This window comes from Mesoplodon mirus (assembly GCF_964341445.2).
Source record: "Mesoplodon mirus genome assembly, chromosome: 5".
Lineage (NCBI taxonomy): Eukaryota > Metazoa > Chordata > Mammalia > Artiodactyla > Ziphiidae > Mesoplodon > Mesoplodon mirus.
Window position 1 is genome coordinate 42454208 of NC_138980.1, and position 17188 is coordinate 42471395.

Below are 17188 nucleotides of genomic sequence, written 5' to 3' on the forward strand. Positions count from 1 at the left end.
GTCCCTAGGTCTGAAGTGGGTCTCTTGTAGACAGCATATATATGGGTCTTGTTGTTGTATCCATTCAGCCTTCTGTGTCTTTTGGTGGGAGCATTTAATCCATTTACATTTAAGGTAATTATCGATATGTATGTTCCTATTCCCATTTCCTTAATTGTTTTGGGTTTGTTATTGTAGGTCTTTTCCTTCTCTTGTGTTTCTTGCCTAGAGAAGTTCCTTTAGCATTTGTTGTAAAGCTGGTTTGATGGTGCTGAACTCTCTCAGCTTTTGCTTGTCTGTAAAGGCTTTAATTTCTCCATCAAATCTGAATGAGATCCTTGCTGGGTAGAGTAATCTTGGTTGTAGGTTTTTCTCCTTCATCACTTTAAATATGTCCTGCCAGTCCCTTCTGGCTTGCAGAGTTTCTGCTGAAAGATCAGCTGTTAACCTTACGAGGATTCCCTTGTGTGTTATTTGTTGTTTTTCCCTTGCTGCTTTTAATATGTTTTCTTTGTATTTAATTTTTGATAGTTTAATATGTGTCTTGGCGTCTTTCTCCTTGGATTTATCCTGTATGGGACTCTCTGTGCTTCCTGGACTTGATTAAATATTTCCTTTCCCATATTAGGGAAGTTTTCAACTATAATCTCTTCAAATATTTTCTCAGTCCCTTTCTTTTTCTCTTCTTCTTCTGGGACCCTGTAATTTGAATGTTGGTGCGTTTAATGTTGTCCCAGAGGTCTCTGAGACTGTCCTCAGTTCTTTTCATTCTTTTTTCTTTATTCTGCTCTGCAGTAGTTATTTCCACTACTTTATCTTCCAGGTCACTTATCCGTTCTTCTGCCTTAGTTATTCTGCTATTGATCCCTTCTAGAGTATTTTTAATTTCATTTATTGTGTTGTTCATTGTTGCTTGTTTCCTCTTTAGTTCTTCTAGGTCCTTATTAAATGTTTCTTGCATTTTCTCTATTCTATTTCCAAGATTTTGGATCATCTTTACTATCATTATTCTGAATTCTTTTTCAGGTAGACTGCCTGTTTCCTCTTCATTTGTTAGGTCTGGTGGGTTTTTATCTTGCTCCTTTTTCTGCTGTGTATTTTTCTGTCTTCTTATTTTGCTTATCTTCCTGTGTTTGGGGTCTCCTTTTGGCAAGCTGCAGGTTCTTAGTTCCCGTTGTTTTTGGTGTCTGTCCCCAGTGGCTAAAGTTGGTTCAGTGGGTTGTGTAGGCTTCCTGATGGAGGGGACTAGTGCCTGTGTTCTGGTGGATGAGGCTGGATCTTGTCTTTCTGGTGGGCAGGTACACATCTGGTGATGTGTTTTGGGGTGTCTGTGGCCTTATTATGATTTTAGGCAGCCTCTCTGCTAATGGGTGGGGTTGTTTTCCTGTCTTGCTAGTTGTTTGGCATAGGGTGTCCAGCACTGTAGCTTGCTGGTCGTTGAGTGAAGCTGGGTGTTGGTGTTGAGATGGAGATCTCTGGGAGATTTTCGCCGTTTGATATTACATGGAGCTGGGAGGTCTCTTGTGGACCAGTGTCCTGAAGTTGGCTCTCCCACGTCAGAGGCACAGCACTGACTCCTGGCTGTAGCACCGAGAGCCTTTCATCCACACAACAAAGCACCTGAAGGATACCAAGAAATAGGTGAAGCTCAAAGGGTCCGAAGCTCAAAGGGTCCCTGCTTTTACAAAGCACTGGTTTGGGGTAGACTCCAGGTGCCCTCTGGTGGGTGTCTCTGATATCCTGCAGACTGCAAAGTAGGGAGTAAACCACCGGGGGTGCATCCAGAAAAGCAAGGCTCTGTGCTATAAGAAAAAACCGTCCTGGACGAGCGCCCCTCCTCAGACGCTGGGGCATAGACCGGGAGCGCTTGTCTCCGGCAGACATGACCACATGCATGCAGGCACTTGTGGTGCTTCCTCCGTTGGTCCAGAAGAAAAAGACTCTCTCGACCTCAGGGAAGAATGGCCACCGAGCATGGGGGCGGGTTGCGCCCCATGACATGATTTCTGTCACTGCTTCTTCTGCCCTGTCAGCTCACAGCCACCTGGCATTGCTGCAGAGAAATTTTTGAGCGGGACAGACCTGGATTTCTATAGATGCTTCCCACCCAGCAGGCACAGTAGGTTTCAGGTGGGACTCAGAAGTAGAAATACCCTCAAGATGGCCTTGGAAGACACGATGCCAGTGCCCAGGAAACAGTATGTCCCCAGGCAGAGCCCACTTGGGGGAGAACTGTGGGGTACACCTTTGTTTTAATTTTTTTTTTTTCTTTTTGCGGTATGCGGGCCTCTCACTATTGTGGCCTCCCCCGTTGCGGAGCACAGGCTCCGGACGCGCAGGCCCAGCGGCCACGGCTCACGGGCCCAGCCGCTCCGCGGCATATGGGATCCTCCCAGACCGGGGCACGAACCCGTATCCCCTGCATCGGCAGGCGGACTCTCAACCACTGCGCCACCAGGGAGGCCCCTACACCTTTGTTTTAGACCCCTGCCTTCCCAGAGATCTGCCTGAAGAATCTGACTTCAAGTCAAGGGCAGATCCTGGGAGCCCTCTCACTTCTCTCTAGTTGTGTGTATAGGCAGTGGGCAGCTGCAGCCCTAGAGGGCGTTTCCTAATTAAGATGGGATTGCAAGAAAGGCTTGTTGGGCACTAAGTCCTTCCTCTCCAGGTCTTCAATTTTTCATACTATTGTTAAGTGTATTTGAGTTTTCACAAATTTATACTACCTCCAAAAGATGGAGAATACTCCATTACCCCCAAAGAACACCCCTATGGTGCCCATTTGTACTAACTCTGTCCACCTTTAATCACTGATGTATTTTAGGTCCCTATATGTTTGTGTCTGCCTTTTCCAGAATGCAATATCAGTAGAACACCATGTTGTCATGTGAGCCCTGTTTGTAAACTTTGATTCCATTTGTAAAAGTGCACAATTGTACAAACTTTGCAGTGTTCTCCTGGGGATAAAAATTTTGACAGTGCCTAGTAGAGGTGGTGGCACACATTAGGCCTTTAAGCTGAGAGATTCCATTATTATGAACTCTGAGTTTGGTAAGATCCTGTTCTCCCTGTGTCTGACTTTCATTTGTAACACAGGAGGCCAAAAAAGACTCTGTGCTTCCATTTCAGGTGGCACAGGTTGGATGCGTGGTTGGGGAACCAAGATCCCACATGCCGCATGGTGTGGCCCCCCCCCAAAAAAGATGGGAGGAATACTTGGGGAAGGGGCGGAGCAACTGAGGAATAATTATGAAATCACATCATCTATACCATGCAGAGAAGACACAAGTTAGTACTGAAAACATGGAGGAAGCTTAGATTTCTTTTGCTCTTTAATTAAACACAAAGCTGGTAATCCGTCCCCCTCCCTTTTTTAAAAAAATTAATTTATTTTTTAGATTTTTATTTATTTTTGGTTGCATTGGGTCTTCATTGCTGCACGCGGGCTTTTTCTCTATTTGCAGCGAGCAGGAGCTACTCTTTGTTGCAGTGAGTGGGCTTCTCATTGTGGTGGCTTCTTTTGTTGCGGAGCATGGGCTCTAGAGCGCAGGCTCAGTAGTTGTGGCGCACGGGCTTAGTTGCTCTGCGGCATGTGGGATCTTCCCTGACCAGGGCTCGAACCTGTGTCCCCTGCGTTGGCAGGTGGATTCTTAACCACTGTGCCACCAGGGAAGCCCCCCTCCCTTTCCATAAAGTGCTGGAGGTGTAAAACTATGGGAATAACACCTATGGACAGCAAAATGGGCTTTGTAACTCTGTGGACCATTGAAACAAAAAGCTTCCAGTTCTCTTCTTATAAAAGGCATTAAAAACTTCCCATTTTGAGGATGTCAATCGTACCTCCTTTCCCACTAACTTGGGATATTACTGAAGAGGATACCCCTCTGTCTGCAGCTCACTTCAGTTATTCCTTGGATGACTGCCCCCTAAACATCCATAGCTCTTTTTAGTGTTTCATGTTGGACTTGTATAGATATCACTCACAGGAAAACCCATGACTGGCTACAGGTGTGCATATGACCAGAACCCTTCCTCAAACTTGGAGGACTAGAAAGGCTTCATGGAGTCAGTCCTTCTGTGTAGCAGCAAAATTATAATGGAAATATAAAAGGCAATTTATTTTTAAAATTTTTTGGCCGTGCCCCATGTCATGTGGGATCTTAGTTCCCTGACCAGGGATCGAACCTGCATCCCCTGCATTGGAAGCTCAGAGTCTTAACCACTGGACTGCCAGGGAAGTCCCTAAAAGGCAATTTAAATATTTTCAAATGATGTTAAATACAAACATAAACACCAAAAATACTCATGGCCCTAAGTAATGGGAATGGGGAGTCTCAAGTCTTGGATAATCCATGTCCAAACTCATGATTACTATTACATGCAATAAAACTTTCAACTATGGCAAAGATGAAGATGAACCATGTCTACATCTTTATGGGAAACCATTATGGTTAATCCCAGGAATGCAGGGATGTCTGTATTGCTCCCCACATTTTATATCTGCACCCAAGCAGTTCCTCAAATAGTGTTTAAGATGCAAGATGGTGTAAATAAAAAATGATCAGTGGTGACATCCTCACTCATGAGGCCCTGACCCGCCACAGACACACAATTCCAGTCTCCCTATTACCTCATAGCATTACTTTCTTCACAGCTCTTATTTCCATCTTATAAACCCAGATTGTGCTACTTATTAATCACCTCTTCCCACAAAAATTAAGAGCCAGGACTTGAAGAACTTGTTTCACACCTATATATCCAGAGTGTGTAGTGCTCTATTTATGCTAAATTGTGTATGATTTGAGTCTACAGTTCCTAGTAAAAGAGGGATGCTGAAAAATTAGCATCAAGAGTAGCTTCTGAGCAAGAAAGCCTTGCTTGGAATAGTAACCCTGTCTTTGTCCCTTGCCAGGTTTGTGTTCTCGACAATTTACCTAAGTTCATAAAGCCTCATTGATTGGAAAAGGAGGTAATACCTAACACTAAGTCCAAATCCTGTAAGAAGACCTTTTGGACAGTCTCTTACTGATGTGATCCATTATCATTTATGGTTTGTGTTCATCCTTATTATGATGATTCATTATGCCCCTCTATTTGTTGTTGTTTTTACATTGCTTTTTCTGATCCATTTTTCAAAAAAATTTTATTGGAGTATAGTTATGTACAATGTTGTGTGTGTTTCAGGTGTACAGCAAAGTGAGTGAGTTATACATACATTTACTCTTTAGATTCTTTTCCCATATAGGCCATTACAGAGTATTGAGTAGAGTTCCCTGTGCTATACAGCAGGTTCTCATTAGTTATCTATTTTATATACAGTAGTGTGTATATGTCAACCCCAGTCTCCCAATTTATCCCTCCCCCATGCCCCTCTATTTGAATACAAGTGTGAACCTGACAGTTTTTGGCAAGAAGGCACTAACAAAACCATAATTGAAGTTTTTAATTAAGAATAAATGATAAATCAGTTTCATGACAAAAATTGTAACTATGAAAAAAAGTTTGCCTGAGGAAGAATATACATGGTAATACTGAATCAAAATGTATAATGATTATCTTGAAAAAAACCCAAAGTTGATCTAAAAAATCCACAATTGCAATGGGATGTTTCAATATGTCCTACTAGGAAATGGAAAAGATAATATTTGTTAGTATACAAGTTTTTTTGAAAGAGTTAATAAAACATTTCTAAGAAAAATCTATAGAAACATTTGACAAAAAAAGAACATTGTTTTCAATCACATACAATCAATCATAACTGAAAATGTACTGAGGAATTATGTTGAATTGTGAGTGAGTGGAAATATCCACAATCTATCCGATAAGAGGAAGGTGCTAATTTGCACATGGAAGGATTGGGCCACAGAAGTCACTGCACAGTGCAGTAGAGGAACTCACTACAGGACCACGTGGTTTCTTCTGACTGCACCACTGTAGCTGCTATAGTGGAATCAGGAACACACAGTCACTAGCAGTATCAACAGAACAATGTGTTTACTACACAAATTAGACCTTATACAAATACAATATAGAGGTGAGCCAGTGCTTCAGAAGACGTTCTCAACCACAGCAGTCTAAATTTGTTGCCTGGCGGACACATGAGGACTTGCAGGAAAATCCAAACTGTGAGGGATCTTTGCTGTGGAACTTGTGGAGGCATCTGTGGAAACCAACAGGTCTGAGAAAATGGAAGTCATGTAGCTGGTGGTAATGAGGCTACTTTGGACTAGCAGGGCAAAGAATCAGGAAAATGGGCTAGAACCAGGTATATGTGAAACTCCTGTGTGGCTCAAGAACTAAGGCCTTCTTCACTTTGCCTTCCAAGTGTCATGCAAGGGAGGCTAGTGGTGAATTCTAACATGGAACCATGAAAAGAACAGGTTCTAGAAAATGTAGGTCACAACATATTACCCATGTTAACAAAACACATTCCAGGAGAGCATCTCCAATTCTACATTTTAGTGTCCTGTAACAGGTCTCTCTTCTTTTTGCAAATATAAAGACTTAACGTACAATGTTATTACAAAATGAATCAGAGCTTAAATGTTAATAACACTTTAAAAAAGTAGTTAGAAATGTGATGTTTATATTTAATCTCACAGACTGCAATGTGAGAGCAGTAACCACATCAGTTATGTTCACTGTTGTATTTACAGCACAGGCACATAGTAGGTGCTTAATATGAATGAAGGGATGGTAATACCAATAGTTGACTTCAGTGATATAATTATTCTAATTGCATTATGGGTAAAAGAGACCCTAACTGGTGATATCAGAATAATGTAAGAGGATTTTTAATGCATTGGTGGGGGAAAAATGTTGCTTCAGTGCAGAGATATTGTAGCTACGAATTTAAAATAACTGCACTTGCAAACAATGTAAGGTTGTTTTGTTTAAGTATGCAGTTGATGTCAACATGGGTCTCTTTTCTTAAAGTCTCTTACCCAAATCCCAGTCAGATGGAATGACAAAGAGTAAAGAGAAAAGATGTAAATACTAAGTCAAATGAGATTATACTCTGTGTTAAACTTCACATACTTACGAATTTATGCCAACTATTAGCAAGGAAAATGGAAGAAGGCTCTTCTGACAAAAGAAGAAAGTTTTTCTAATAAAAGAGGCATATTTACAATGGGTAAGAAATATCCAGTACCTGCCACATGAAGCCAATAGGAAAATCCCAACAACTACTGAAGTGTCATTATTCCATGCCCCCTTTACTTACAGGACAACTTAAAAATTATATATTTTGGCACATTATATAATATTGGCACATTACAATTATACTCCAGTTCACCCATGGATCCAACAGATTTCAAAATGGAAAGACAAAAATTCTATAAGCTGACTTAAGGAAAAATACTACCTACTAAGCTTATGTACTATTGCTTAAAGAGTACTTACAGAATTGTTTCAGCTCAGTGTTCATTTGCAAAATTAACAAGTAGAATCCATAATTAGAGCTTCAGAATAAGCCACTGATGAAGATGATATATTTTTAACTTTTAAAACATTTGTTTCATGTTATGAATTTTCTGGAGCATATGTGAATTAATCTACATCAGGCTTTCCCATATTATTTATATGTTATAGCATTTCTCTCCAGTAGAGTTTTCACATGACTTTGAATGTACTGAGTTGGCTAGAAAGTTCATTCTTCTGTAAGATGTTACGGAAAAACCCGAATGAACTTTTTGGCCAGCCCAATATTATGTTAAGATAGGAAACTCTCTTCTATCTCTCTTGTATTTATCACTTACAATTTATCCAGTGTGCATTCTCATGACATGTTTATGTAAGGATGTGGGCCAATTAAAGGCTCTCCCACAATGCTTACATTGAAGAAGTTTCTCTCCAGTGTGAATTCTTTCATGGCTTCTGTATGAACTGGGTCGACTAAAGGCTTTCCCACAGTCTTTACACTTATACGGTTTCTCACCAGTGTGCATTCTCATATGACCTCGAAAGGTTGTGCGGTAAATGAAGGCTTTCCCACATTCCTTACATTCATAGGGTTTCTCTCCAGTATGAGTTCTTTCATGTACTTGAACATAACTGGAACAACTGAAGGCTTTACCACATATTTTACATTCATAGGGTTTCTCTCCTGTGTGAGTTCTTTCATGTATTCGAAATGAACTGGGACAATTAAATGCTTTCCCACATTCCTTACATTTATAAGGTCCATCTCCAGTGTGTGTCATCATGTGTCTTCGAAAGCTTGTGAGAGAAACAAATGCTTTCCCACATTTCTCACATTTGTAGGGTTTCTCTCCAGTGTGAGTTCTTTCATGTATTTGCAAACCTAGAGGAGAACTGAAGGTTTTCCCACATTGCTTACATTCATAGGGTTTCTCTGCAGTGTGAGTCCGTTCGTGTCTTCGAAATGAAGTGGGACAACTGAGGGCTTTACCACACTGCTTACATATATAGGGTTTTTCGCCAGTGTGAGTTCTCACATGGACTTGAAAAGTGGTGAGCCAATGGAAGGCTTTTCCACATTCCTTACATTGATAAGGTTTCTCTCCAGTGTGCGTTCTTTCATGTGTTCGAAAGGAACTGGAACAACTGAAGGCTCTACCACACTGTTTACATTCATAGGGTTTTTCTCCAGTGTGAGATCTTTCATGTATTCTATATGAACTGGGACAATTGAATGCTTTTCCACATTCCTTACATTTATAAGGTCCAACTCCAGTATGTGTTATCATGTGTCTTTGAAAGCTTCCAAGAGAAATGAAGGCTTTCCCACATTCCTTACAGTCGTAAGGTTTCTCTCCCGTATGAGTTCTCTCATGTTTTCGAAGAGAACTGGGACAACTGAAGGCTTTACTACACTTTTTACATTCATAGGGTTTTTCTCCAGTATGAGTCCTTTCATGACTTCGAAAGGAACTTGGACAACTGAGGGCTTTACCACATTGCTTACATTCATAGGGTTTCTCCCCTGTGTGAGTTCTTTCATGTGTTTGAAAGGTTTGATGATATCGAAAGGCTTTCCCACATTGTTTACATTGATAGGGTTTTTCTCCAGTGTGAGTCCGTTCATGTTTTCGAACAGATTGGCGATATCTAAAGGATTTCCCACATTCCTTACATTTATAGGATTTCTCTATACCATGATTACTTTCATGTTTCTGAAAAGGCTGGAGATAACTGAAGGCTTTCCCACATACCTTACATTTATAAGGCTTCTTTCCACATTCCTGATACCTGGATGGGTTGGGTGCAGTGTGAGATCTAACGTGCCTATTAAAGGATGAACGACTCATCAAGACTTTTCCACACACACTGCACTCCCATGGTTTTACTGCAGTAGAATTTTTCTTGTTCAGATTAAGATTTGGAATAAGGCTGATGTTTTCGCCACATTGACTACCTTCTTCACTTTCACAGCATCTCCATAATGTATGACTTCTGTTAAAAAAAATTAGAAGCACACTGTTAATGATTTCTTTGTTAATGATTTTATAGTAAATATTAGTATTATATTTTTATCATTTATCGGGAAAGTGTTAGGTTTTTCTGCACCGTGTAAATTGTTTGAAAGTGAATATACTGAATGCTCTGCAAGAAAGCTCAACCATTGCTATTATCATAGTGATATTTATATATGCAGTCTCTGAATATGTTTCAAAGTAAACTATTTGGGAAACAATGAACATCCATGACACACTTAAGAAAACATTTTTTGGTAAAAATTTTCTGGGAATAAATAAATTTGAAGCTGGGCCCTTTTGTGTCTACTTGTTTCTAAATTTCATGACATAAGAAGATTCTCTTGTGGGACACTGCTTTCAACTGTGAGTGCAACTCACGTCAGATTTCTTCCCTGGTTTTTGTACTGATCTTCAGTGTTATGGTCTTCCCATTTTTCCCCTGAAATGCAGAACCAAAAAGATCAGTAAATTATAGGAAAATTATTATTTCACAGGTCTATGATGACCTCAAACTATGATTTACTTACCAAAATATTCCCTTTCCCCATTCCACATCTTAGAACAACATTGATGGGCAGGAAACACTTGTTCTCTAATTTATTAAGTGAAGGAATGTCATCGTCATCATCCTTACCTATTGAGGCCAGGTTCCTCAAGGTTTCCCGCATCACATCTCTGTAGAGTTTCTTCTGTGAAGGCCCCAGCAGAGCCCACTCCTCCAAGGTAAAGTTCACAGCCACATCCTCAAAGGCCACTGGGTCCTAAAACATCACAAATATGTGTACAGGAAGATGGGTGAGATGGACAGTACTGGGAATCTGTAGTCCATTCACAAGAAGTTCACATATGATGCTGTTATTAAAATATTTATTCTGTGACTTGATCATCAAAATCCTTATTCTCTATATAACCACTTCCTCACAAATTTAACAGCATCATGTACACATGGAAATCATTTTTACTATGATCACTTAAGTCTTATAATTCTCTAACAGTAGGATCCAGAGCACGCTGGAGAAAAATGAAAGAAATATTTCCAGATCATCAACTCCTCGTAAGAAAAATTCATCTCCTTTAATACCCACCATATCTATCACATAGCACTCCATGAAACACAGGGTCACATTTGCATGAGGTGTTTTTTTTTTTTTAAATAACTTTATTTAATTTTTGGCTGTGTCGGGTCTTTGTTGCTGCACGCAGGCTTTCTCTAGTTGTGGCAAGTGGGGGCTACTCTTTGTTGTGGTGTGTGGGCTTCTCCTTGCGGTGGTTTCTCCTGTTGCAGAGCACAAGGCTCTAGGTGTGCGGGCTTCAGTAGCTGTGGCGCATGGGCTTAGCTGCTCTGCGGCATGTGGGATCTTCCCAGACTGGGGCTTGAACGCATGTCCCCTGCATTGGCAGGTGGATTCTTAACCACTGTACCACCAGGGAAGCCCCTTGCATGAGGTTTTAATGGAAAAAAAACCAGTGAATTGGAAGCTTTTTCCTCCATTCCCATCACCAAACATGACAAGGACAGGAGACCTGTGGAAATCCAGCTTATCACTAGGCCCAGCTGGCAATATTGTCCTAAAGTACTCCAGGCTATCAAAAGTAGTCAGATGCAACTGGCTGAATAAAAATAATCTTGTGGAAAAGTATTAACTTTAACTTGCCTGTAAAAATATTTGACAGATACTCAGTTACTCCTTTTTATCTCTGTCCTATTTCATGGGGCTAGGAAGCTATTCCGAAATTAGTACTCAGGCATGAGAAAGAAGGCATGACAACTTAGACCTCCACAAAATCCCTATATTCATGGGCCTCAGAGTGGCTTCTCACCATCTTTACCACATATATGTGCATATACTGAGAAGATAAATGCCAGAAGAGCATTTTCCAGGAAAACCATAACAGTGTACCCTGGACCTTGCTGACCTTGGGGAACTGAATAAGAATTGCAATTTGCACCAGAGTCCACTGAAGACCACTATGGTTTGATGGTGAATGTGCCCATCATTATAAAACACAAAGGGTCCAGTGGTGCTTTCCTCTAAAAAACATAAAACTTCCCTTCTCCAATTACAGGAGGCAGTGATTCTCAACCAGCCACTTGAGAGGCTGCCTTTCCACTTCTCTCATATCCATGCCTCTATGTGGTGCACAGGAACATGACAGCGCAACGTCTGGGCATAGGAATCCCTCAACCACATAACTTCCCTAAATGCTGGTCTCTGTAAAAGATCACTAACCTACTGATGTCCACATGCAGGGGACAGAGAAAAGGTTCCCACACAGTAATTACAATGGTAGAATTTATCCGTTCAGTTAAGCAACAGAAAAAGAAATCCCCAGTTCTTGAGAAGTTTTTCTCACAGGAATTGATGGTCTTAAAATAGAAATATTTCTTTTATTTGTATAGCATTTCTCTAATTTTTCCAATGTGCTCTGGACCCTACCATTAGAGAACAGTAAGACTTTAAGTGATCATAGTAAAAATGTATAATTTCCACATGTTCATGATGCTGTTAAATTTGTGAGGAAGTAACCACTTCCTGCTTGAGCTGCTTGCATCAACTCTAATTACACTTTCTATGGTGTATCTGTAGCGCTTGCTCCTAACAATGTCCTACTATGAAGTGTGCAGAAGAGAGTTACTAGCAGGTCTGAGATTGCTGATTCTTAGGAATGCCTGCTCACCATGTTTGTCCTTCGTTGGTATCTGGGAACTGGGATTTATGAGTGACACCACCAACCTGATAAGAGTGGCTCAGTGTGTCTAAACTGTTTATGGTACATTATAAACACTTTTCATTTCAATTTTTAAAATGGAGGATTCAATAAAATTAGAAAGGAAAAAGAAGTTAAAACAAGCACTGCAGAAATACAAACCATCCTAAGAGACTGCTACAAGCAACTCTATGCCTATAAAATGGACAACCTGGAAGAAATGGACAAATTCTTAGAAAGGTATAAACTTCCAAGACCCAACCAGGAAGAAACAGAAAATATGAACAGACCAATCACAAGTAATGAGATTGAAATTGTGATTAAGAATCTTCCAACAAACAAAAGTCCAGGACCAGATGGCTTCACAGGTGAATTCTATCAAACATTTAGAGAAGGGCTAACACCCATGCTTCTCAAACTCTTCCAAAAACTTGCAGAGGAAGGAAAACTCCCAAACTCATTCTATGAGGCCACCATCACCCTGATACCAAAACCAGACAAAGATAGTATAAAAAAGGAAAATTACAGACCAATATCACTGATGAATATAGACGCAAAAATCCTCAACAAAATACTAGCAAACAGAATCCAACAACACATTAAAAAGGATCATACACCATGATCAAGCGGGATTTATCCCAGAGATGCAAGGATTCTTCAGTATACGCAAATCAATCAATGTGATACACCATATTAACAAATTGAAGAATAAAAACCATATGATCATCTCAACAGATGCAGAAAAAGCTTCTGACAAAATTCAACATCACTTTATGATAAAAACTCTCTAGAAAATGGGCACAGAGAGAACCTACTTCAACATAATAAAGGCCACATATGACAAACCTACAGCAAACATAATTCTTTTTTTTTTTTTCTTTTTTGCGGTACGCGGGCCTCTCACTGTTGTGGTCTCTCCCATTGCAGAGCACAGGCTCCGGATGTGTAGGCTCAGCAGCCATGGCTAACGGGCCTAGCCACTCCGCGGCATGTGGGGTCTTCCCGGACCGGGGCATGAACCCATGTCCCCTGCATTGGCAGGCGGGCTCTCAACCACTGCGCCACCAGGGAAGCCCAATAAACATCATTCTTAATGGTGAAAAACTGAAAGCATTTCCTCTAAGATCAGGAACAAGACAAGGATGTCCACTCTCACTATTATTCAACATAGTTTTGGAAGTCCTAGCCATGGCAATCAGAGAAGAAAAAGAAATAAAAGGAATACAAATTGGAAAAAAAGAAGTAAAACTGTCACTGTTTGCAAATGACATGATACTATACATAGAGAATCCTAAAGATGCCACCAGAAAACAACTAGAGCTAATCAATGAATGTGGTAAAGTTGCAGGATACAAAATTAATGCACAGAAATCTCTTGCATTCCTATACACTAATGATGAAAAATCTGAAAGAAATTAAGGAAACGCTCCCATTTACCACTGCAACAAAAAGAATAAAATACCTAGAAATAAACCCCCCTAAGGACACAAAAGGCCTGTATGCAGAAAACTATAAGACACTGATGAAAGAAATTAAAGATGATACAAACAGATGGAGAGATATACCATGTTCTTGGATTGGAAGAATCAACATTGTGAAAATGACTATACTACCCAAAGCAATCTACAGATTCCATGCAATCCCTATCAAATTACCAATGACATTTTTCACAGGACTAGAACAAAAAAATTCACAATTTGTATGGAAACACAAAAGACCCCTAATAGCCAAAGCAACCTTGAGAAAGAAAAACGGAGCTGGAGGAATCAGGCTCCCTAACTTCAGACTATACTACAAAGCTACAGTAATCAAGACAATATGGTACTGGCATAAAAACAGAAATATAGATCAATGGAATAGGATAGAAAGCCCAGAGATAAACCCACGCACCTATGGTCAACTAATCTACGACAAAGGAGACAAGGATATACAATGGAGAAAAGACAGGCTCTTCAATAAGTGGTGCTGGGAAAACTGGACAGCTACACGTAAGAGAATGAAATTAGAACACTCCCTAACACCATACACAAAAATAAACTCAAAATGGATTAGAGACTTAAATGTAAGATCGGACACTACAAAATTCTTAGAGGAAAACATAGGAAGAACACTCTTTGACATAAATCATAGCAAGATCTTTTTTGATCCACCTCCTAGAGTAATGGAAATAAAAACAAAAATAAACAAACGGGACCTAATGAAACTTCAAAGCTTTTGCACAGCAAAGGAAACCATAAACAAGACCAAAAGACAACCCTCAGAATGGGAGAAAATATTTGCCAACGAATCATTGGTCAAAGGATTAATCTCCAAAATATATAAACAGCTCATGCAGCTCAATGTTAAAAAAACTAACAACCCAATCCAAAAATGGGCAGAAGACCTAAATAGACATTTCTCCAAAGAAGACATACAGATGGCCAAGAAGCACATGAAAAGCTCAACATCACTAATTATTAGAGAAATGCAAATCAAAACTACAATTAGGTATCACCTCACACCAGTTAGAATGGGCATCATAAGAAAATCTACAAACAACAAATGCTGGAGATGGTGTGGAGAAAAGGGAACCCTCTTGCCCTGTTGGTGGGAATGTAAATTGACACAGCCACTACGAAGAACAATATGGAGCTTCCTTTAAGAACTAAAAATAGAATTACCATATGACCCAGCAATCCTACTACTGGGCATATACCCTGAGAAAACCATAATTCAAAAAGACACATGCACCCCAATGTTCACTGCAGCACTATTTACAATAGCCAGGTCATGGAAGCAACCTAAATGTCCATCGACAGACGAATGGATAAAGAAGATGTGGTACATATATACAATGGAATATTACTCAGCCATAAAAAGGAACCAAATTGGGTCATTTGTAGAGACATGGATGCATCTAGAGACTGTCATACAGAGTGAAGTAAGAAAGAGAAAAACAAATATCGTATATTAACACGTATATGTGGAACCTAGAAAATGGTACAGATGAACCGGTTTGCTGAGCAGAAATTGAGACACAGAAGTAGAGAAAAAACGTATGGGCACCAAGGGGGGGAAGCGGTAAGGGATGGGGCTTGTGGTGTGATGAATTGGGAGACTGGGATTGACATATATACACTGATGTGTATAAAATGGATGACTAATAACAAACAAAAATTAATTAAACCCCCCCCAAAACAAAACAAAAAAAGAATAAGCCCTAAAGCAAGAGCCTGACCAATTCAAACGTATTAAAACTAAGGGAGTTATAAGACAAACAACAGGTGGAAGAAAATACACGCAATGTTAAAGGGTTAGTGTGCAAAGTAAGATGAATGGACACAATAGTTAAAGGGAAAATAACCAAAACATGTTTAACAGAAGATGAGAGATCACGTATGAAAAAATACCTATCTGATTGGTAATAGGAAGTAATGAAACATGTCAAGCAGATTACATTTCACACTGATTAGGACAAAAATTTAGTCAATTTAGTAATCCCAAGTGTTGATGACCACAGATGACAAATACGTAAATTATGCATGAATGGAGGAAGCATCAACTGATGCACTCCACTGTCATTTCCTGTAAATTTGAACTCGATCACCATCTACAGCTTATCAATTTTTCTCCAATGTCCAGAGGATTTATGTACTTGGAGACTAACTCAAGAATATAGAAAATGTATTTTTAAGGAGATTAAAAATTAAACTGGAGAGAATTCCCTGGAGGTCAAGTGGTTAGGACTCTGTGATTTCACTGCCAAGGGCCCAGGTTCAATCCCTAGTTGGGGAAGTAAGATCCCATAAGTTGTGTGGCACGACCAAAAAAAATTTTTTTTAACTGGAAAAAGCCCAACCCTATAACCACTGCAATGGATGAGTATCTTGACTGGCCCGTAGCCTCAGACCCTAGGTGTGTATGAAACATACTTCTGCAAAGAACCAACCAAAAAACATTTTGACTATAATTTCATTAATACTCATTTACTGAAAGGTCAAAACAGACAAAACTAAAACATTGTGTAGTGAAAAGAATAGATGGTAAAGGTATGAATAACTAAACAAATCAACAGAGATCATCTATGGGGCAGTGCGGAGATGAGTAAGGGAGCAGAACATCATGAGACTCTAAAAACTGCCCAAAGGCCCACTTATGAATCTTGATGATTACAAAGATGTTTATATTGTTATTATTACTAGATCTTCCAATAAAACATTTTGTATGGGCTTCCCTGGTGGCGCAGTGGTTAAGAATCCGCCTGCCAATGCAGGGGACGCGCGTTCGAGCCCTGGTCTGGGAAGATCCTGCATGCCGCGAAACAACTAAGCCCGTGAGCCACAGCTACTGAGCCTGCACTCTAGAGCCTGCATGCCACAACTACTGAAGCCCGGGCGCCTAGAGCCCTTGCTCCACCACAAGAGAAGCCACCACAATGAGAAGCCCGTGCACCACAATGAAGAGTAGCCCCCGATCGCCACAACCAGAGAAAGCCCGCACACAGCAACAAAGACCCAACATAGCCAAAAATAAAAAATAAAATTTATATAAAAAACATTTTGTACATTCTTTTCTGCATATATGTGATGACAAAATAAATAAGGAATTAAAGAAGTTTGGAGAAGAACATAATTTTACTATGTTTGCCCTGTGATGTGGCAACCGGAGTTTTAATCGCAAAAACTGGTAGCAAGACAAGTGTCTATTTTGAAAGAACTGGTTACATAATCTCACCCTCATATTCACTTTTTAAAAATAAAGGGCGAAGGGACTTACCTGGTGGTCCAGTAGTAAAGAATCCGTCTTCCAATGCAGGGTATGCAGGTTCGATCCCTGGTCAGGAAAGTAAGATCCCACACGCCGCGGGGCAACTAAACCTGCGTGCCACAACTACAGAGCCCACGCGCTCTGGAGCCCACATGCCACAACTATAGAGAAGCCCACACACCTAAACGAAAATCCCTGCACGCCACAATGAAAGATCCCGCAAGCCGCAACTAAGACCTGACGCAGCCAAAAATAATAAATAAATAATTAAATTAAAAAAAAATAAAGGGTGACATGAACTGGTATAAAAAGAT

General features: G+C 40.1%; 1 protein-coding gene across 3 annotated transcripts in view; it reads right to left on the reverse strand.

Annotated features, from left to right (window-relative positions):
- Positions 1 to 6015: 6015 nt before the first annotated feature.
- Positions 6016 to 17188, reverse strand: part of LOC309804188 (uncharacterized protein) — a 47028-nt gene continuing 35855 nt past the window's right edge. For all 3 annotated transcript variants that reach the window (XM_082621387.1, XM_082621386.1, XM_082621388.1), the window contains 3 exons: positions 10054 to 10180; positions 9798 to 9858; positions 6016 to 9396 (listed from right to left, as the gene is read on the reverse strand). In XM_082621387.1, coding sequence (XP_082477513.1) covers positions 7743 to 9396; positions 9798 to 9858; positions 10054 to 10180 — 1842 coding nt within the window. In that variant the 3' untranslated portion in view covers positions 6016 to 7742. The remainder of the gene's footprint in view (positions 9397 to 9797; positions 9859 to 10053; positions 10181 to 17188) is intronic.